The sequence below is a fragment of the Augochlora pura genome, chromosome 3 (assembly GCF_028453695.1).
Source record: "Augochlora pura isolate Apur16 chromosome 3, APUR_v2.2.1, whole genome shotgun sequence".
NCBI lineage: Eukaryota > Metazoa > Arthropoda > Insecta > Hymenoptera > Halictidae > Augochlora > Augochlora pura.
In genome coordinates this window covers 21,687,232-21,711,495 of record NC_135774.1, presented here as the reverse complement: position 1 = coordinate 21,711,495, position 24,264 = coordinate 21,687,232, and the positions used below count along the sequence as shown (strand labels likewise).

General features: G+C 32.3%; 1 protein-coding gene across 10 annotated transcripts in view; it reads left to right on the top strand.

Moving 5' to 3' along the window:
* Window positions 1-24,264, top strand: part of LOC144478627 (uncharacterized) — a 57,288-nt gene that overhangs the window by 22,989 nt on the left and 10,035 nt on the right. For 5 of the 10 annotated variants that reach the window (XM_078196680.1, XM_078196678.1, XM_078196684.1 and 2 more), the window contains 4 exons: window positions 1,668-2,000; window positions 3,462-3,498; window positions 5,884-6,026; window positions 17,272-17,598. In XM_078196680.1, coding sequence (XP_078052806.1) covers window positions 1,668-2,000; window positions 3,462-3,498; window positions 5,884-6,026; window positions 17,272-17,598 — 840 coding nt within the window. The remainder of the gene's footprint in view (window positions 1-1,667; window positions 2,001-3,461; window positions 3,499-5,883; window positions 6,027-17,271; window positions 17,599-24,264) is intronic. The other 5 variants (XM_078196679.1, XM_078196681.1, XM_078196688.1 and 2 more) reach the window with 5 other exon arrangements.

Here is a 24,264-nt window from a genome sequence, read left to right as displayed (position 1 = left end):
AAATGTGATTGTTATTATAAATTCTGTGCTGTTGGTCTCATAAAATTATTACATTTTTTGAGAAATTTTAAATTATAGTATATGTGGTTGTTATAATCAGTAGCATACAATATAAATACTGTTGTTATTTTGTAAGTACAGTGCAAAATACGTATTTATCAATTACTTATGTACATTTAGACTTATTTCAGAAGAGAAAAGATACATATTTTTGTTAATAGTCTGATTGTATTGAGCAGTGACACATGGAATTTTAACATTTAATCCTTTATTTGGTGATATAAAAAGAGATATAATCAGTAGAATATTTCTCTGAAAGTAAAAAGTTTTCACGCAATAATTCATTCAATATATAAAAAATTGTAAGAATATGATATCTTTTTGAATATATATATTTATACACTTCATAAAGTATGTATTAATTTGAATAAAATAATATCTGATTTATTTTTTACGTTTATAATGTGAAGTAAACAAACAGTAACTAATTATGTCCTTTGCTATTCATATTAAATGCAAGTTATCATAATAATGGATTAAAAACTACTATTATAATTTTAAATAATTTTTCACTAGTACACCATAAGTTTTTGAAAACAATTTTCTATTTCCATAAAATGTTTGACTCGAGGTTATCTTAAACTTTGATAATCATTTATAAATGAATCTTTGATTGCAATAATATTAATTGATAAAATTTTATATGAAATCGGTCTCTGAATCCATATCTACACGATTTAATTTGTTTAAGACTATAGTGCAGAAAAAAAACTATTACATGAAGAAATAATATATATTCTAAGATAAGGTTTTTGATGTTCAATGGCTATGATTAATAGTATACAGTCAGTCGCCGTATAGCACAACATTTTTACAACACGGTTACGAAATTGGGGAAACCCTACATAACATAGTTGTGAGGAGGATGGGAAAACGTCTTATTCAAACAAGCAATGCAGTTTGTCAAAATGATGTATGGATAGTTTCTATTTTAATCCATCGGAATTGTGAATCCGACAAAAGAAGCTCTAGTCATAACTAGAGTCATAAAGTTTTATCATTTGTTTTGATGTTTACTGTATTTTCGGATTATTTACACGTGTGTTCTATTAATAAATTTGCTAAATTTAATTCTTGTTCATTAAATTTGTGGAATTAATGTGATAGGTGTTTTATTTGATAAAAGATCGCCTAAAAGAAATAATACGATTTAGAACAAGTAACAGTTCATGAAACAATTAAAGATTCTTATTGTTAAATATGATCTAGAAATTAATATTCTAATGCCATATCCGTATACTTAATTATATTGACTTTTGTTACATGTAACTGGATGTTATGTAATTATTATTGTATGTTCTTTCTAGCAATCCTTTGTTTCGCATATAACTCAAATGCAAATAAAATGCACAGTGCTATACAGGGATGTCCTACATTTTGAATTAATTACTTATATTATTGTTTCATTAAACTTATTCAGTTTACTGGTTAGCATTGTATAATTTAATAGAAAAAAATTATTAGCATATAACTAAATAAAGGATTAAAGAACTAAAGAAACCATACAGTGTATATAAAATGAGGTCTATCGATAATGCATGGCTTGAGCAGAGGTTTTCTACTGAAAAGCCGACTAACGTAACATAAATATAATTGGTGTTACATAGGGGTGGAGGAAGCCTAAGACTAGGACAATGTTACCACCGATGAGTGGAAAACTGTCAACACCTAAACAAACTCCCCCAAAAAGTCTGACTGTCGCTCCGGTAGAAAGTCCGCTAGTACCTGCAGAACCTTTAGCTTCAACCTCTGCCTGTGTATCCACTTCCGCTTCAGCCTCTGTTTCACCTCCTCCAGTAGTTTCCATTATACAGCCACCACCGTCCGATTGTGATGTTACCACTCCTACGCAACTCACAACAAGTCCGCAGAAGACTCCAGCAAAAAATTCTCCCTCGTCCCCTCAGAGTCTCAAGGAATCCAGCAACAAGGTGAAAAAGGTGCCCTTTCAATTAAATTACATCAACCTATATTCTTTTCTGCTTACTCTGCTACTATCGCTGCCAACAATATTGCTACAGCTTCTTTTCTTTTGTGTCATTTACCTTTGATAGAATTATTATTATTACAGCATTCATTTATTATTATCCTTTCATATTCCATAGTATTGCGAGCATCCTATTGCAATTGTGGGAAAGTCAATTAGAAACGATTGTAGGTCAAAATTAGTACAAAATTAGATGATATGCATTGTGCAATGACGTAGTTTTATCAAAATCTCATAAGAAGAAAACAAGTTTGAGAACTTGACATAATTATTTTATGTAAAGCAATATTTTATATTAAAACTATAAATAATAATTTAAAGAATCAATACACAGATATTGTTGCAAATAAATAAATATATATGTATGGTGTATTTAGAAGATTGAGTAGCTGGATTTCCTTACTTTATGGTAAATCTTACATGAAATCATTTATGTAGGAAAAAACATTTTAGTTTATATTTCTACATACATTTTTACCGTTACTACTATGACTAATAAAGTTCATATTTTGTTCAATGTACTGCAACTCAACCAATAGTTTTCAAGTAAATAATTTTTAATTAAATACAAGTTATATCTGCAATTGCTAATAACAATAAACATAAACTAATAGATTTATTATTAAAATGATATGTTCTGCTTTGATACATGTTTTTTTTTCATAAACTACTGAATGTAACTTTTTGATTTGAAAAACAAATTTTGGTACAATAAAGTAGCAAATATTTTTATGATATGTTATAATTAAATAGAGATCATTAGACCTTTTCAATAACTCATTGCAATGTCTTCCTATTAGATTTAGTAAGACCCTTAAAATCAGGATACATTTAATTTGCTTAAATTCCTGTAAACACAAATATCATGCACACTTTCCACCTTCCCTCACTGGTTACAGAATTCAACTTCTGGCTGTGTAACATCTTACTAACAAAGGCTATGAAACATAGTTATGAACAAATTAGTATATTTTTGTTTAATAAGATAAATGTTTTATTAATCTTTTATATTAGATCTAAAGAAGTTACCATATTAAAAAATTGAAGATGAAAAATTAATTTTTTACCTGGTTTGTATTATTCGTTAGTGAATAGCAATAAATTATATTTATATTTTTACTTTTTATTTTTTATATTTTTATATTTTAACCTAAACGTAGTTATTTTATATCGTAAAAACAATCAAAGTAACTAAACAATATCAAAACAGGAGAATGGTGTTTCGATTTAATTAGAAATAGAATGGAAATTTATTTCAAATGATTGTTAACTAACATTGGTGGATATGCAAGATTCACTGCATGAAGATGCTTTAACAGGTTGTATGAGACATGTGATTTGCAAAAAGCACGTAAATATTATTAAAAATTATTTTGTACATACAGTAAATACATTCGATCATTCTGTTTCACAGGATAAAGAAGAGAAGAAAAAAAGCAGAAATAAAGAAGGTAATAAACGAATTGTTTTTCTATATTTAAAACACATGAGTTAATAGATTTGTCACATATTAGCGACAATCTTATACTAAGCGACCTATTTAAATCAAATCAATCAAATATCTTTAAAATAATTGATAATATTAAAAAATGTTTCAAACAAAAGTTGAGTGGCTTTAGGGGGTACATAATATAATATGTGTAAAATTTTTTTTTGGTGAACGCGTGAAGGACAAATAAAGGAGAACTTTATTTTTTTAAATGGGATCATAAATTTTGTAATACTCTTTCCGATTTAGCTCATCATTCTCTTCATTAAATACTGTGACATTTATTTAAAAAAAAAAACATTGATTTAGAAAATATTTTAATTATAGTATCCTTGAGAGACCGAGTAAATCTTTGCATTCCGCTGAAGGTAATATCTTTGAGCACAACTTTAGATACGTGGGTGCGGACACTATACATTAATAGAATTGAAATATCTTCGAAACCAATGATTTTTTTATGAAGACAATGACGAGCAAAATCGATGACTGAAACCTTTCGATTTTTATTTGAAACATTTTTTTGTATCATCGACAGCTTTGAAGATATTTGATTGTGTCGATTTAAATAAAGAATTGTGTATAAAAAATACATAAAAAATCATACGACTCATTCTATGAGATTGTGAATAGTTTCACACGAGAAATCAAATTATTCTAAATTTTGATTACTTAAATAACTAATTTTCTTTCCTTTCCTTAATGCTTACCTGTTGGATGTACTTGGTAGGTATCCTATATAAACGTAATAAAAATCGTATTTTACAGAATTATTTATATCGCGAACGCGAGATAAGCATAGTTTAGTTCAACAAAAATGGCTACATGTTAACAAATCTTTATGTATCCTGCCCTACTTGTTTTACACTGTCCACCACCAATGTTGCGTTTCAGTAACCTGTAGACAATTCTTATCCATCATTCTTAGTTTTGGAGAAACAATTTTGAAAATGTAGGCAAATTTTCAACTTCAAGAATCTTTCTGTTCCAACTGTAGAAGCTATACAAACGATTCTTATGTACAACAGTTCCATAACTTTGCCATATTCAACGGAATAATTTTTTATCGTATTGTAAACATTCAAATATGTTTAAACAATGTTTAATGAAAGTGGAACATCTTCAACGCATCGATTTGTTTTCTTGTTTATTAAAACGCAAGACAAAAATATAAAACATTGTTCGATAGAGTAATCGGCGACGGTTCTCAGATCGAAGATCGTCACTGGCGCCGTATACAAATGTGTAACACACATCCGTATCTCTACAAAGTTTGTGTACATCTATACGGTACGCTCAAAGAATCAGTCACATACAAACAACACAGAATCAGACATATAAACATCACGCTAAGATATATTCAACGTTATCGTCGATGGTCGACATTGTGCTTCTCACTTGACACTTACGTATTGATCAGTCTTATTGAAATGAACTTCAATATCGTATCTAACGAATGTATTTTTACAAAAATTAGTTGTACCATTGAGCATTTACTATAAAAGTGACCCGTACATTGTTTTATTTTAATTGAAGAGCGTGCTATAGTAATTTCTAACAGGGAAAGTACGCGAATAAACTCTGACATTTACATAAAACCTTGAGAGCTGCATCAGTAGCCGAGAGTAGTAGATACGTTCTTCTCGTAACAATCGTTGCGTTTTGTGATGACAAATGATAAGTGCTACGAACTTTGTTGTAGCCAGAATTACCATATTCTGCAAATGCTAATATAGCTGGTACAATTTTTTACGAAAGTTAACAGAAAATTTGTGTTTATCCGAAGCATAAGTGGAGTTTGAGAACAATGCTGGAATAGACAGTGTGGAACGGGATCGATAAAGTGAATTAAATTCGATTTTCATATAATTTACCAGTAATATAAATGAACTGTTTAATTATAGAAACAACGCCGATAAAGTGACAAAGTGTAACCGTATAGTGATTAAACTTAAAGAAGCATACTAAGAAATTCGTCGCATAAAGTTCGATCATTAAAACCCCGTATGAACGCGGCAAATTATATCCTGAGATAACAAGTCATCAATAAATATATTCGTTCAAATGCAGATGGAACGTTGTAAACTATTCAACGTAAACGGTAACGATACCGTGTTGCCAGATGCTTATCCAGTGAACAGATGTTATGAAACTTTTAAAGATACGGACATGGAATTGGAAAACATTGTTCGGAAAGATGGATCACTAGCGAACAATACACCTATTTCTGTTCCCCCGTCGTCGATTAGACTTTTTAATTCTTCGATCGATTATTTAACAGCGTTCGGTTGCATCGACAAGAAAAACAATGCCGACCAAACTAAATGGTGCGTTTCCGTGGCCATTTCAGCTCTCCTCGACGATCCTTCAGTTTTGATCGAGGGTGTCCTGTTTCGTGCGAGATACCTCGGATCTACGCAGCTCGTGTGCGAAGGTGAACCCACTAAATCTACCCGCATGTGCCAGGCTGAGGAAGCTGTCTCCAGGATAAAGGTACGCTTAACAATATCTTACTTGGTGTTTGCATCCTGTGCATCTTCGATCACTATTTTCCCAGGATCCACTTTCCCGCCACAAATCTCATAACTGTACATTCTCATTGATTCCGATTATTCCACATGAAATTATCAAGACTTGGAACGAAATACCTTTGACACGTTCTGACACTTTTTGACACGCTGATTTATACAATAACATTTCACGAGAAAACACGCTCAGCTTCCCGTGAAAAACATATATAACGAAGATGTTCTATTAGCATTTTTGTTTCCGTAAATGTGAATAAATTGCAGAAGAATGAAATTAATTTATCAAGAATTAGTTTTGAATCAGAGAATTTGAAACTAAGTAATTATCTATTTTGTACACTTTTGTTGAGTAACGATACTTTAGTAAATGATTTACTATTTATATGGTACATGTGGTTATTAAATGATTTCGTAGTGACATGTATTTTATGTATGTATAGATCTATAAATATATCTATAATTTATCTAATAGTAATAGACATTATGCAGATCATTTAATTTAACAGTATACAAATGTGGAAACCGTAATATAAATCTTTTCAATGCGAATATATGCACGAGTGTGTACACTTAATAATTGTACTATTTGTTTAAATGCCACTTTTTTTCGTTATTATTAACAAAAGCAATGAAGGTGCGATATACTACACATTTTTCAACGATATCTTGAAGATGATAACACGATTCGAGTGTGTTCAAATTTTGATAACGTAATAACATCTTTTCCGCGAAATATTGACAAAATTTGACTTAAACGAGAATTCAAACAAATCAATTGTGCTAGATAAGTGTATAAATTAGTGTTACGTTAGTTTGTTTCCTTTAGTTTTGTTAGATTACCGTTGAAATTTTAAGCGAAGGGTTGTAATTTTCATATAAAACAGTTTTAACGATATATTTAAAAACAATTAATTTCTTGAGATGTTACTGGCAATATTTTATAAATATCAAAGCAAAAAAATTACAGAAAATTGAACAAGTACATGAAGTTTGATGTGGAATTATCAGTACAATTCATTTTAATATGATGCGATAACCACCGGTAGTTTATTGTGTACTATAAATCTACACATTTAGATATATTGGAATATCGACAATGTTAAATCGAACATTCTATGCACTCACTTGCGCACTGGCTGCGTGCAATAGAAAATTATATTTACTATTCGCGATCTTCACGACGCACACGTCTATCTCCTTTTTCTTGTTTCATTTGTACCGTTGCACTTGCAAAATAAAACAGACGATCCACATTTAGAGATTTCAGTACACCGTGTACCTTTGCACAATCTAGTCCATGCTTGACGAATTTCTCATTTTTATTCGGTAGATAGGTATTCTTCTCATTTTCCATCATTTTTCTTTGACTGTTCCCATAATTTATTAGCAGCGAAAGTAGTTTTGGTCCGTTAATGTACACAAGCCTAACAATTTCTATTATCAATAACTTGTCAACACCTTACATGTACATATAATTTGGTTTCATTTCCTGTAAGCTAATAATCTACTTCAGTATCTTGTTAAAGAAAATCTATTCTTCATGATCAAAAATTCTATGGGCTTCTTTCAATTAAACGCAATCACAGGAAAACATCTGTCAAGTAATAAATCATAGAATATAGAAGGGAAAGAATATTCTAATATTTTAACAATAGTGCAGTATGAGTAATAAAAATAATCGCAGGAATTTTCCTTAGCGAAACTGTTCTCTGCGGGTTCCTTAATGAATTGTTAATGAAAAACGGATCAGTTAGAGTCCTCTGTCGCGCCAATACGCGTCAACTGTACTCGCCCTCTGATTGGTCTGTGCTTTTCGTTAATAAATCATTAATGAAGCCGCGAAGAATATTTTTACTAAGGAAGAATTTACATCAAATTACTTTAGGAATTACCCTTTTCTAAACTAACAACGTTTTTGGGGATCCCTGTACAATTAGAACATTGTATAAGAAGGTAGCTGATTTTATTTTACTCCTATTTAGTTGCCACATTTAATTTAAATCTATTCGCATTATAACATCAATTTTCTTTTCATTTTTATTTGTGTTTCATTAGTTCGATCTGTTCATAAAGGGAAAAGATAGCTTGAGATGAAACAATGCTTCTTTGGCAATTCTGATTTCTTATGAAAATATTGTAGGATGGTAGATGTAATCTGTTAGTTCAATAATCAGTTAGTTTTATGCAATAAAACTACACATTGCAGTTACAGCACAAAGTGGAGCAGTTAAATGGAATCTTTTTCTACTATATTAAATTATTCTTACTATATTAAAACGTTCGTATTGCAAATATAAAAAATATTGACATTTTTATATATTTCCATTAGAATGCTTCACTTTTTATAACTATATTATCAAGTACATTTAATGACAATTGAGATTAACTGCTATTAACAATTATCTTTTAAAACTCTTTGACAACACTTCAATTGATCTTTTGTAATAATTCTTGTCCTTGTAGATATTTCTGATTGTAACACATACACCCACACACACACAAACCTCATGCTTTAGATATTTCCCAAAAAATTAATCAATATCATCTTTAAACTATCAAAATTATCCGCTTCGGTTTAAATAGGTGTCATTCACACTCAGCGTTCGGAGATTTCTATCACACAGCAATAATCATATCTATCTCTTCGAGTTGCCATTTACTCATTCATATACCACTAGAACAGAATTGAAAATTTTATATTAAAGTTTTAGCATATGTTTAATATAAGAAGCTTTGTTTCCAAGAATATTAAATTAAAACGTTTATAATTTCTATTAAATACTCCGTCGTACTATAATACAATATACGTATAATATAATACAATATACTCCGTCGTAGGTCACGTTCTTTATCTATTTCGATGTTACAGTAGTAAAAATACATCGTCGATTAGAACTTTTTCCGTCATCAATAATTTCCTAAAAGATGCTGATAATCGGCGTTTATCGTCTAATTAAAAAACTAAATAAAAAATTTTATTTTTATCTAAAAAGAATTGATAACCTGACCCCAACCTAGTAGAGAAGTACTATGCCAACAGATACTTATCTTTCTCATGCATCTCTCTTCTCGTGAAGCTGTAAATCTTCATAGTCATTTGTTGATTCCAGTAAAACACGTTCTTGAAAAACTTAATGCTTAAGAAATTGTCCCTATATCCATTTAATATTGTTGTAAAAGATAGTCGTTCCCCTAGTGCAGAAGATGTAAGAGAGGTGTTGTTCCGTAGAAAAGTGTCTCTTATTATCGAACAATCGTTTAACATAATCAGATAGGTCCTTTTATCTCGCAAAAATGTCAACGAAGATATTAGTACAAACCAAACTCAGAGCTGATAATTAAATCGTATGTGTATAGTTTTTACTAATCCAAAATAGGTAGCTATTTGCTTTCAACATTGATTGATTTCTCTGTGACAAGATCATTGTCACGTTATCAGTAAAAGCTCTAAGAAAAGAACAATTTATTTAACACCTTTCATACGAATTTTAATACTTTGGAACCTTTGATACCTTGATCAATTTATCTGGTTTTATAATAGTGAAAAAGGGTAAATATACCGTGTACAAATGAAGTGATCCGATATGCAAAAGCAAAATGTAAGCATTTCCAGAAAATTGAGTATCTGAAGCTTATCAGACACGTGCGCTATCGAATAGGCTGACATATCTGTGCATGTTTTACCGTTTCTACTCCCAGCAAATGATATTACACGTGTTTGCTCGATGAATTTTGAAACTCGGTTTTCTCGAAAGCTAACAAAGGGGTCATTGGTTGTGATAAAACTTTTTCTGACGAATCTGGAGCGAGAAGAAGCTGACTCATATTTCTCTGTTTTCGATACTAATGATTGTTTATAAAGATATTTTACATTCAATCTTTCCGGCCCTCACTCACGCTTTTAATCACGTAAATCAACTTTTTTTGATTTAGGATATCATAAAATATTATAGAGAAGTTGCGTACTTAATACTCGATTGATCATTCGAGGTGTACAAATTTTCTTGAATACAAAGCTTCGTTTCAAATGTACATTGATATAATATTTAGTCAAATATTAGTTTGCAATCTGTTTTGTGTGGTATATCGTAATGAATCATTTAACAGTGAAATTAAAATGGTTCTTCATATTTTTGTAACTGTTGGGTACTGATAGTTTCACTTGTCAATCGCCTATGTATATACATGTGTATGAACTCGGATTAAATACCGTTTACATACATTGTGCCAAAGGGGTAATCAGACGAATATTTCTATAATCTCTACTTTCTTTCAATACAAAAATATGAAAATTGTTGCGCACTATACTATTAAACTGTTTAGGTAATTGAATTACAAAACATTTATCATTTTTATTCTGGTAGAATCACGACAGTCTGTAACATCTTGTAATTTCAATTTTTGCATTTTTCCAATTTTCGCATTTTTCCAATTTATTCGAAACGGTACAATTCTGAAGAAAATACGGGGAGCCATTTTGTTCTTTAATTTACACATTTCTTTTCAAAATTCTAACGACCTGTTGCACATTCATTCGCGCGTAATCACACTTACGTAGTTCTTCAGTACACACCATGCAACAAATTTCACAAATTCCAATCACTTTCTCACGTAGTCGTCTAATCAACTTTATCGTTTACCTCGATACTTTCATTGCTGTCGTTCTATTGTATTGGCTATGTAATATATATATATGTAGTTGCTGAAGATTGACTTAAATGCGTTACGTAAAAGTTTCTCTGAAAACAAGTTGATGTGATTACACTTGGTGAGCGTTCTCGTTTTCTGTGATCGTAACTATAAACGATGTATATAATTTTCGTTCGTGTCAGGGTTGGTGCATATAAAATGTTGAATCTACGAAACCGGAATCTACGATAAAAAGACCGCGTGCAATCTTTAATCGTTAAGCGAAACCGCATACTTGTGTTTCACCGCTTGTACACAGCTCGATTTGTCGTGAACGTAAAGAAGCAGTACACTCTCTCTGTACTCTGTGCATGGCTTTAATATTTCCAATTACTACGAACGCTTGAATATACGAAAGTTCAATTTTCGAAACGAAGGAACGGTATAATTAACTTTGCGGCGAACTTGTCGGTTTTAACCCTACCAAAGATGCTTATGGAACAACATCTTATATGCAACGACTGGATACAGAAATAGTATAGTGCACTGACGCGTTCCTGCATGCTTAGTGGACTGCAACTTTTTGACGTGCAATGTCATGACTATAATATTATAATCAAATTTTTTAATTGTTCGTTCATCGAATCTTAACGAATCCAAAGTTACCGAGCAAATTTACCTGCTTCGATTAAACCTGAGAGTTTTTTCACGATAGAATTAGGCGGGACATATTTTGAAGCTTGTGTTCTGCTGCGAAAAAAAATAGAGTAGAAAAACGACGCGCGCTGAACCGAGTTCGGTGAATGTGCGCTTTCGGAGACGGTTCGGATAACAATTAGAATATTTATTCAACGCTGTTCTTATGCAGCCGCAATAAAGGGAGAAACGCGGTATCCGTGTTTAGTTGGCAGAACGCGTTGGAAATGTGTAGAATTTATTGAGAGGTTTAACGAACATTTGTTATGTAACGTTTACGCAAGTTTTACTAAACGAAGTCTAAAGATGGTCTGGTGAATATCGTTGAATGAAATTGAAAGTTGCCGAGAAAGCGGAGGAAATGATTAGGAAATTTCAAAGATTGCATACTTGAGAGCATAAGCGAGAAGGTGTAGACGATAAAGCTTGAACTGGTGTACAAATGGCATTAACTTCCTTATGTGGGCTATTTCTTGAGTAACATGTGCTTCGTATTCGCGTAAACGTACGTGTCCCGTTTCTATTATTCCGCACGAAAAGGATATTGACTAACTAGCACTCGACTGTGCTTTCTCTACGCACATGCCTTAGTCGAAGACTTTACTTCCAATTGATTAGTTAATTTTCCTTTCTGTATACATACTTTTCACACGAAAGTCAGCCTCTCTCTACTGTGGACACCTGTCGCAAAGTCTTGGATATTCGGTATTCGAATTCTATTCCTGTTGTAACATTTAATACGATGTATCGATAAACCTTCGAGCTAAATATCTTAACGACATGCCAAGATAAATGAGTTCGTAGGACGTGGTAAATAATAACGTATGTTTGTAACAACAAGAAGCGTTACTTAAAAAGAATTTTATATATTATCCTTTTCTTTGAGTTCCCAAAGAAAATGTTCGGCACGATAACTTAGGAAAAGAACTGTACAGATTATATTGTTCGTTATCGGACTGCGGATATTTATGCAAAATTGAAATACTATACCATTATTGGAACAAACAGGAGTTAAATAAAAATTTATTTGAATTCTTAGTAGTTTTAATAAGTTAATAGTATCTCACGCTTATTAAAATATAAAATGCTCATAAATCCATAAAATCCGCAGTCTATTTATTATAACAGGCTGATCGGGTAATTTGTATAATTGAACGAAGAAAGAAGCTTTTGAAAATAAATTAAAGGAGGAGAAATAGAAAGTGAAATGATACAGAATATGTAAAATAAGGATTATGATAGATTGTACTTTGAAATATTCTCTCGAACAGAACGATATTAGTAAAGAAATACTCTGACATGTTCATATAAACGTTAGAAAAGTTTGTTTAAATACTAGAGCACGGTGTAAGCGTATTTTAATATTTTACTACAAAACATGGTAACATGAACACAAAATGTTTCATATTCATTTCGAGTTACGTTACTGTACTTATTTCCCTTTGTTTGATTTGAAGATTAACCTTTCTTTACTTCTGAAAATAATAGAAATCACTCAGTCGGTCTGTTGCTGCAAGTGCCTCGCTATGGCTGAAAGTTTGTTTCTAGAAAGACATAGGGACACGTTAGAGAACATTCGATATACTATGATATTTATTTCAGTTGATCACGGCAAAGTTAGATATTTGTTCGAATTTAACGACTCTCCGTAAAGAAGTCTGAATGTTTTTCTATAGCCACCCCTTCCTCGTGCTATTACCACCACCACTTGACCACCGAACACATATCATTATGTGGGTTTGATGTCTTTCTGTGTTAGCTAGTCCGAGAATAGGAGCTGGATAAAATAGTGGAAAGTTCGATGACGCGTTTCATTTCTTTTTTTTAATCCAAAATTTCGACGCGAATAACGTAAAGCGGAAGAACAATGGTCAACGAGAGAAGAAATCTTTCTTGAACTTATCGTTGGCTTCACATCGATATGATAATGTAACTTACATAATAATAAACTATACTGTTCTTGCTGCTCTTTACAAATTTCGAAAATGTGTATAACGAGAATAAACGCGATCGTGAGTTTCGAAATATGCTAACTAGAGCAAACGAGCGACGTTCGTTTATTTATTATTAAACGAAGAATCGAGCGCTCTGGAACAGGGTATTGACGATTGTTAAAATATAGAAAAATGAGAGGAATGTGATCAGAACTATCTTTATTCGGCTCCTTTGCGACTATTCTCTTGTGTATAGTTGTCTATCCTTCTTTGCTTCGTAGATTGTTCGCAGCACTATATCTTCTACTGCACGATCGTGTATTATAAACAATTCGTGTACTATATGTCATATAGAACGAGCGAAAACATTTGTGTTCATAGATTCGTTAGTTTCACGTGATCTCGTTAACTGGAGCGTGAATAAAGATGCAAAATTTCATACGGAAAATTGAAATTCGAGAATGATCTTTTCGATTCGTTACTGTACGGCATCGAGCGAATTTTAAACGTGAAGTTATTATTTCTGTAAATAAACCAAATTGAATAAAACGTAACCGGAATCGACGTCCAAAATATGGAATCACAAGCTCCGCGCGATCGTGATTTTTAAATAAAAATAATTGCATTGTAAATTGAATCATAAAATCGTAATAAATGTCAGCAATGTTAAAAATATTTCAATATATCCAGTTAGTTCGCAGAAGAAATATGGCGACGGTTGATATAAAAATTTCAATAATAGCCCATCAACGGTTAAACAAAGAATTCAACGATGAAATTTTAGTTACGGTTCGATGATGCAAGCTTTGATTTTCATATAAAACATTCCACTCGCTGATTAGATATCAAATTTAATATTCAAAATCTGATCTTGTTTTGATCGTCGTGAGATGCTGTAGAGTGAGCGGTTTTCGAATCGATCAGATACGAAAATATCTCATCGTAGAACTAACAAATGGAAGACGATTAGCTATACATAGTGATGTGTTTAGTCATTAGAAACACCCTATCTCGCAAAGCAGCGCTGCAATGTTGGATGTTCAATGTTCCCTAAGAACCCGTCGATTTGTATAACTCCGCATTACCGTCCTTGACATCGACGAACATGGAATACGTCTCTGTTGTATGAAATGATACCACGCGAAGAGCATGATACAAGTACCAGCTTCTGTTACGGTTCGGTAGTTCGAAACGCTTCTTATAAACACCAACGAGACCCGTGTAATCTCAGACGAGTCGGTATCTTATACTGGTTAGCATGCAAGAGAAAAAAAAGATAAAAGAAAAGAACGTCACGCTATCTCCGACACGCTGGTCGAATATAAAAAAAAAACCAACACGAAGTATAATACCGATCGTGTATGACCCGTTACTTCACTAAGTAGCTCCTCACGGAGATAATCAGAAAGGTGTTTACATTTGAATGGACGTAGTGATGCACGAGATAGTGCCGTTTGCCGTCGATTACGTTAGACGAAAAAATATCGAATTTGTGCCGATGATAAGAGCAACGTGTAGAGAAAGCGCATTCCGCGTTTGCCCGTGGTATCGGTGGTGCGTGGTAATGTGACTATAGTCAGAGCAATAGATATCGGCCGTTCAAGACCAGCCGACAACAATCCCTTCACCATACTTACCGAACGTCCTACCCCCGTTGTCGCTTAGGCAGTGCTGAAAAAGATGTATCAACTGTGTCTTATAGTATGGAATATTACGAACGAAAGAAATATAGTGTGGTTCTAGGAGGTAGACACAGCAAGTATCAACAGTTCTACTTAACCCCTTGACGTACCATTTTCTTCACAGTTATTGCGATTGAAAATTTTTCAATTGATATAATTTCTTAAAAGAGGCAGAACATTAATGTTTATTCCACGCCTGGATATACTTAAATGCTTAAATGTTGATAACAGGGGATTAGAATTTTATTCCAACTATAGAGAACAGAATAATATCCATACTTAATAATTTATTACTACCAATTTCCATCACAAGTCGGACTCGTCAAAATGCGGTAAGGGGTTAACACCAGTTTAACTGGTGTTAACATTTTAACCAGTTTAACTGGGATAGTTTCATTTCGTCTAACTTAGTATACAATCTTTTCAATCGTGTAATGTTACACGTTCAACAATTTTTTTAAATATAATCAAAAAAGGTAAAAATGATTTTGGAATCTGATGTAACAATATTTAACGGTGTCTCGGAATTATCATTCGTTGGTAAAGAATTTTATTTTCACGGAGAGCTCGATGAAATTGTTACATTTTCTTATTAAGTGCTTTTATCACAGTAATTCTACGTTATACCCTTTTTTTTTATAGTACTTTGTAAATCTGATTTGATGTTCGTAAGCAATTGATATCGGGTTGGCAACAGTTGCACAAGTGCAACGTTAGAACTGTGCGCAACTTGTTTGCTGAAATTTAGAGAGTCTGCTTGGATACTGGCTACGTGGTACAGAGAGTAGTTGATAAGATTTCATTTTTCGTTGCTACTTTCTTATGTCTTGTCACCGTTATTTTCTCTTTTATTATTGTCAATTAATTCTATAGTATAATAAAAATAGTGGTGCAACTATATATGATAGATAAGTGCCGACACAAACATTGTAGGAATAACAGTTTTTATGGTATGGATTTATACTTGTTCTTAATATTAATTTTAAGAAGACTAGAAGTGATTAGAGATTATTATTATTATTATATATATTATAATAACAACTCTTTAGTTTGCCTTGTATAACTCATTATATTTCTTTCACCAAAGTGCAAGACAGACCGATCAAAAAATATGTGTATCACAATCCGTGAAATAAGGAAATATTATTTTACACAGATTTGATGAACTTAACGTATCAGAACTGAGCACAGACACCACTTGTACTCGAGAGGTGTCGTTGGATCATTGTAAAATAATATATACTTTTTCATGAATCGTAGAACTCTTGAGGTATTCAATTGTTCTGATGCCAAGGGCTCTAAAACATGAATAACGCGTGATACGAAATTTTAATATAAATTCTAATAAAAAAATAACAAACATGGTACGAACAAACGTTGCTTCGGCGAAGGGGCAAATAGTACTAATGAGGATAGGGCATGTAAAATGAACGTGAATGTCTTTGCTGTTTACAGATACGTGCATAGAAAAATCAACATACAAATACATTGAACTCGTGTCAATTTTTGTGCATCGACTTCCTTTCCAAAAGTTCAAAATCTACTCTTTCAAGATCATCTTAAATAACATAACTCTTGTTTCTCAAACTTTCTTATCTGTACCTATAACGAAAATTTTAATGAAATTCTCACCATATGTATACATATAAGTCATCAATATCTAGAAAACGCATTTTTCAAATTTTTGTTACAATCTCAGTTAAAAAGTTAGAAAACGAAAGTTGCAATTTTTGTTATTATAACAGCATACTTGAAAAAGAGTATTTTAGTCATTGTCTAGTAGACTAATCTCTCTATTATCTAAAAGAATTCAAGTTATTCAGTTCAATTTGAAAAAAGTTTGAATCATGGAGCCGGTTACCAATTACATACTATGTCTTTGTTTTTTTTTCTGACTTAGTTGACTCTACATGTAAATATCCATATCCAGAAATGAACAAAATAAAGGAATAGGAAAATAAAATTGGTTATGCCCGAAAATATATCAAAGGCACTGCATTTGTACCGTTCAATGATATCCGGTTTCACTACCCTCTATCATTTTAAACACAGTACGTTTACTTATTAAGTCAAATAATTAGACGAGCGAACGGTATAGTTTTATCAGTGCATCTATAAACAGCAAAAATAGTTGAGATAACGCTCCACGTGTAATTCGAGACTGCGCGCGCATCAGGAGACGGGGGAGTAGAAAGGGAAGCGACATTGACCGGCCGAAATCTTTTGCCCTGACTATAGCAAGCGCATTTGTTTGTTTACGTTACGGAAGGAGGGGCCACTGGCTACGGGTATGCAAGCTACGCAGTTAAACTATGGGGGGCAGCATGGTTTCGGTCGATGCAGCATTGCCTCGCAAGGAAGCCTCGAGGAAGATGAATGCGACTCGAGCGAAGAACTTATAGGGAATGCGTCCGGTGGGGGCCAGTCGGAGTCACAGACTGCGGGCCTTCAACCGAAGCTAGCCCCGATCAGTGGCTCTATGAAGCCGACCACCGTTTTCAGGCTTCACTTTCTCGGCTCGGTTGAAGTTGAAGAGGAAGGGAGACGTAAGCGCCTTAACAACCACATAGTGCGGGAGGCTGTGACTAAGATCAAGGTCCGCCCTCCAACCCTTAGATTTTTCATTATGTATACTTAAATCTACTCTAATTGTTGTTACTTTCAAACTATCCAGTTTAAACGAGATTATATCGGTTTTATTTTCTCTCTCTCTCTCTCTCTCTCTCTCTCTCTCTCTCTCTCTATCTATCTATCTATCTATATATCTATCTATCTATCTATCTATCTCGGTTCTCTCTCTCTCTGTCTCTCTCGATTCTCTCTCTGTATCGCTCGCCACTTCTCGGAACACTGGCAACGAGTGATTCGATTTTACGAAACTTAAGGTGCAAAATTCAACGGCAACACAAATTTCGTGTTTGTTCCTCGAACAGATGATTCTTCGTTAGTGCATTGAACATAACAGTTCCGATTACCAAAAATAACAGTTATTTGATCAATTTTCGTGGAAGAGATCCAGCAACAAGATCCTGTATTTTTTGTTGTCAATCGCAAATTTAAAAGGAAGCGTTCAAAAACTCACACGATTAAAAATACCGCAGTTTTCAAGCTTTCTAGTCCAACACATTATTCATGTAATACTTCATTGTAAATATTATATATTAACTAGAGACTAAAAATAACAGTTATTTCAATTAAAATATTTGGTGGTAAGAATCAGTAACAAAATCGTTTTTGTAATTCAATTTGAAGCTATTCATTGCGAAGTTTCATATATTTCATACATTGAAAATCTGTTTTCCTCTTTTTAACAATGCCAAGCAGATATCGAACAACATAATGTTCAAATTTATTTGATTTTTATAAACTTTATTGATAGGTTGTAATAGTCTTCTATGAAACTATAAGGAGATCAGTAAATTATAGTTCTTTAAACTTGGGGTCTTAGAATATTATTCATGTGCACACATGAACGCTATAAAAATACTCTGATGTTCAATACGTCGATAGATATTTATAAATAAATAATGGCATTTTTTTATAATTATGATACATTTATTTTTTAAAAATATAATGTATATTTAGTTATCGAAAGTTTACTTTATCATTTATAAACAAACATAACATATTTATACGTTATATATAGTATAACTATCTGATAGATGCATACAAAATGTTCTTTTCTTTCAGCTACGTGGCAACCTTCACGTATTTATTTACACGATCATCAGGATTTGGTTCACGCGACTTTGCTGTTTAGTATATAAAATTTTCATGAACGAGACAAGGAATAATTTCGAAGTTAAAAGTTCGGCAAATAACTATTATTTACACAAAGCAGCAATTTCATTCGGTCCCTATTTGCCATATCGTATTCCCGCATATTTTTTATTCGAAATTATCACGTGCGACTTCCACGAGTTTGGGATAACAAAATAATACAAATTTCGTACGTGTCGTTCTAATAATAATAAAACTCGAAATAAGGCAGAGGTTCGAAATTTTGGTACTGCATTTATTTAATTTTCCGTGCCTGAACGCACGCTATCATATTCAACTGTAAAAATTTGGAGCAGTCAGGGTCACTTCTGTGCCAGCGATTCAGAAGAAATCGATTTCCGCTATTTCTGTTGACGTTACTATGAAACTATACTTTTGTTGGCCAAGCAGAACGTGGTCTTTCCAAATGAAACAAGTTCACCAGTATTTGAATTTTCTTAATCGAAACACCGTACATTGTTCCACGTTCCGAGCAATTTTGTTACCTGATGTGCACAACGAGGTACAATCGATACTAATAACACGGTGGATTTGGCAGGAGATATATACAGAACTATCGCTCGTAATCTTAGGCAAGTAAAGATCATTCAGTTCACTACCATACCGAAGAAACATTTATAAAGCTAGTAAACAACTTAGTAGCGCGCATATTTCTGTGCCCGTTCAGCTATTCTGCTCCTATCGTCTCTATCTCGAGATCCCTATCGCTTCCACTTAATTGTCAAAGGATTGACTTCGATTGTCCTCGGTTCGAGTTTAGCGTGATTTCATGAGATGGATGTACGCAGACTCCCGAAGACTGCGGATTTTATGCGTTCATGACAAATGTGGACTGGCGAAACGAAACATTGCGAAGATACTGACAGTATTTAAGACTATTGTTGTATCATCAATGACGTATTCGAATTATTAGAAGAAAGAAATGAGATTTTGTTTCATTTCTGTTTTACACGGTTGACTTCGAAAATTTTTACTTTGCACGAAGATCCGCAGTCTAATTATTGTACATAGGGTACTCGGTTGTTAATTTAAGAATACGGACAATTAATTTATGTTATCTAATTAGGAGAAACGCTGTAAGTCGAAATTCAAAATGTTTAGTTATCGTCCTCTCAACATATTTTTTAATTACAAATCATTGTGGAAAAACAAGCTTCAAAAATTTTTAATAAACACTCCTTTAGGTAGGAGCAATTTGATTTGTAAATATAATATACTTGTCATAAAGACGTTACTCTAAAATATACAATAAATATAAACGGTCAGACTATATGTATATATTAGTATTCAGTACATAGTTGAGTTAAAAAATCAATTAAAATCGAAGTTGAATAGTCGGAGTTTTTTTACTTTTTGAATAGAGAAAGTAAGCGCGTAGAATTCATCAATAGCAATTTGAAATTATGTACTATACACGGTTAGTCATAGCAACAATTTGTTGTTCATTGTCCATTGTACATCGGAAGGATTTATGTACTGCAATTGAATATTATTGCACAGGCGATGTGCACTGCAGCGTGTAAATATAATATTAACATATCTAGAGAACTAAAATTAAATCGAAGGATGTCTTTTCTCTTTTTTCTCTTCTTTCTGATGATAAAAGAGATTCTGAGTCTGTTACTTCTTGGATCAGAGCTCGGAGTTATTGACACGCAATGTGCCTTGTAATCTGGGATGTTCCTTGCCGATAATTTCGAGCCCTGACTTAAATAATTAATAACAAGAAATTTGCTATTTGCTACGTTGCCGCGTTCGACTTTCATACATTTTCTTCGTTCTCTCATTCAGGTTCAATACCATCGAAAACTGTTGATTGACTGATCGATGTTCAATGCATTAAACATTTCTCATCTGTTGTATCTACTCGCTCACTCAAACATACATAATACCATCGTATTTATTGTTCTATTAACACAATTACCAACGATTCGCTTGACACCTGCTTTTTGTCAGTGATTACAGTAAATTTAGTCCCCCACATAGCTTGCATGTGAATTCCTTCCAACACAATTTTGTGTCCAAACAATGGAATACGAAAATAATTGTCTCCACCGCTAGTAGCATTATTAGCAGTTATATAACGTTCACCTTTGGTCACCTATAACAACACTGTTGTTCTTTTTAGAAAGATTGCAACCTATGTGTAGAATGAATTCTTAGAAGAAATACTTTTAACTTGACCAACACTAAATGATTGGATAAGATATCCTTGGAAAAATTAATGTATGCGCGGAAATAAATTATGGCACTTTTCTATACGAAACAATCAGTGATTAACAAATAATCAATTTCACTCGGTAGTTTGGGCTGAACCTTGGAAATCATTTCAAGTTGTCACTGTAGCAATTATGTTACTTAGATTGCCATTAGTCTATCTTGGGCAGAAAGTAATTTGTTTAATGATTAATGATTATAAATCGTTAATTATTGTAACTATAATTTATAATAATTTGAGAAACTGTAGCTTGATTAATGATCAACGACTGTAACTCATTAGATATCATAAATTATAATAAATTAGTTATAATAACTAGCGGGTTATAATTGTTAATCATTAATCAGATTATTTTTTGCCCAGCTCTGGTTTATCTTTATGTTTGCGCACGTAATTTCAGGTTTCAGTGAATTTATATTTGTAATTGCACTCCTAAAACGAATCTTTGATCATCTTACAATTGAACCTAATAGAGATGGAGTTATAATTATCGTAAAAATTACAACCTCACGCGTTTATTTATTTCGAAGTTAGTGAAAAAATAGATCCTTGTAGAATACACTCAAACTTTGTCGTGAATATATTATATGTTCGATTACACCTATTTATAAATGCAATATTCCCCCCTTTATAGCTGTGCGCTCACAACTTCTTCGTAATTGCAATGATGTTACCCAGGCATTACAATTTGAACGTTAACACATTTTCTACTAATGTATTTCTTATTAATCTCATCACAGATATATCAATTATATCTAATTATACGGTTATGCGGGGAACGTGTTAAAAAAGGAAGACTCGTATGATACACTGAAAATGAGATGACCGTACATAATTTTTCCATGTTAAACTGTATTACCAATTATTTGTCACTTTTTAAGATTTAATCGTCTCGTTGCAGTGTACAAAGAAATATTCATTATCGAAACAAAAATTTAATCAGATTTTTGAAAACTTCCAAATTGCTATTAAACTTTTTATGGATAACCCTGCAGATCCATTGCCCCTCCAAACTATGACAATATTAATAATTTCAAACGGTTAAGGTGTAGGGGGGAATACAGCATATATAGAGAGAATAATAATAATAAGATTATTACACAAATATTCATTTCGCATAATTGTCTCCTCATTCACTGATACCGAAATGTTACACAAATGAACTACACTTTCGCTAAATATTACAATGCTTTTTTCACACACGTCGGAAACTTGTACTTCACAAAAGAATTGCAATTGCATACTAAAGTAATGCATGCTCACAGGTGCATAATTTTGAAATATTTGAATACCACATGTCACTCAATTTCTTTCTACGATATCATCTAAAAATACAAAGTATTGTATTTTTGGGTCCCCTTTTTGCAACAAATCGCTTATAACTCTCTGAATAATCTAATTAAATCTATTCCGTAAGGTTAGTATCGAGTAGATAGTTTAAGAAGCTATTGGTTCTCGTGAACAGATGAAAAATTGTCGTCTTACGTAGTTATCCTTTGGAAAATAGTTGATTCGACTCGTTGCCAGTGGATATGAATGCAGTTAAATGTAAGAAATCGAAGAAATCAACCGGGCTTTTCTCGTTCTTATTCTGCACTGTTCAATTAGATCTTCTTAAGAAACTCTCAGGTTTACAGAAGAATTTTTTCGCATTACTCGCAATGCAATATATATACGTAGTGCTGTCTCAGATCTTTCAATACAGATGTAAATGATACATTTATTTTGTCTTCGTATATTACACGCTCTTTTTTACAGTAATTTCAGTTCTGTACTTTGTAAACCACTTCACTTAATTAATTAAATCGTTTCTCAATTTTATTGTTCATGCTGCTTCGTCATGATAGGCATTGGTACGTATACATCCACATTACTATCTTATTTTTACGATTCCTCTTTTTTTTTTGTTTCAATTCAAAGTTGCGTATGCAAGCAATCCAAGTCGTAATGTCGTGCGATATCGTTATTCGATGATGGGAAAGATAAAGAGATTATAATAATAAATAATAATAACAATAATAAAGCATTTCAGCTTCCACAAGATCTTAGGTTGGTGAGAAAGGAATCAAACGTTTGTTATACTAAACGAATTCGCTAACAGTCTTCATTCAGTTTCCATTCGGGTGTGATAACTGTTTAAAAATTTCACGAAGAATCATTTCAAACTTATATCAGCCTAAATAGTAACGTCATTAAATTGACGTTAATTACAGAACCGTTTTAGGTTGAATAAATATTAGTTATAACAAATGTGGAACCATAAATTGTTCAGATCATTTCTTCGATATTAACGACGTAAATGAAGTATTTATTTAAAACTTATAATATGTTCCAAATTATGAAGGCAACCATAGTTTATGTAACAATCTTATATTACCCTTGGCAAGAAGTATAGAATTAAAATCATTAATAATAATTTATCTGAATGTTTAAAGTGAAGAATATTGATATAGATGAAATAACAACATCTGAAAAATATATTCATGGTACGAACTATACGTACAGTATTATTAGATTGCGGATTCTACGAATTTCTGATAAAAATGTATATGCAAAATAGAATGAAATAAAACATCAGCAGTACTTGAGAATCTTGTTACACTGTTTTCAACATCTTGAAATTATTAAAAGAACAATTACATCTACGTTTAACTTGTACACTGTATAATTGTTACAAACCATTCTTATTTTACATAAAAATCCGCGATCTAAATATTATACCAAATGGTTTTATACAATCTGTGATTACTATGAAATAGCGTAGATACTGTTCATTGATATGTAAACAGTATAAACGAAACCTATATACTTCAAACGAAAGTAAAAGACAATAGAAATTGTCGAATATCTTTTTTCAATACTGTGATAGATTCATTGTTGAACGAAAGACTTTTTGCCAAGAGTAATATTTTTTGAAACTAATCAATTGATCACCTAAATGCGAAATACTTCAGAACGCTTACTGTGAACCAATCTCAATCGAAGATGGCGATTTTTCGTTTCAATATATTGAAATGTTCAGTGACGGTTATATCTATTTGTAGATATAATATCTAATGATGACAAGTTACTTGATTCGTATATCTGTGGTTGTAACGCAAAACGATATAATCGATAGTTTAAACAATTGTCAATTTATATCTCGATAATGTCTAGAAATTAACACAAGGAAATGGACGAATTTTCAACCTGAGGATACTTATACTTAATATTAGTAGATTATCGCAATTAGTTGAAGTGAAAAGATAATTATTTTATGAATAC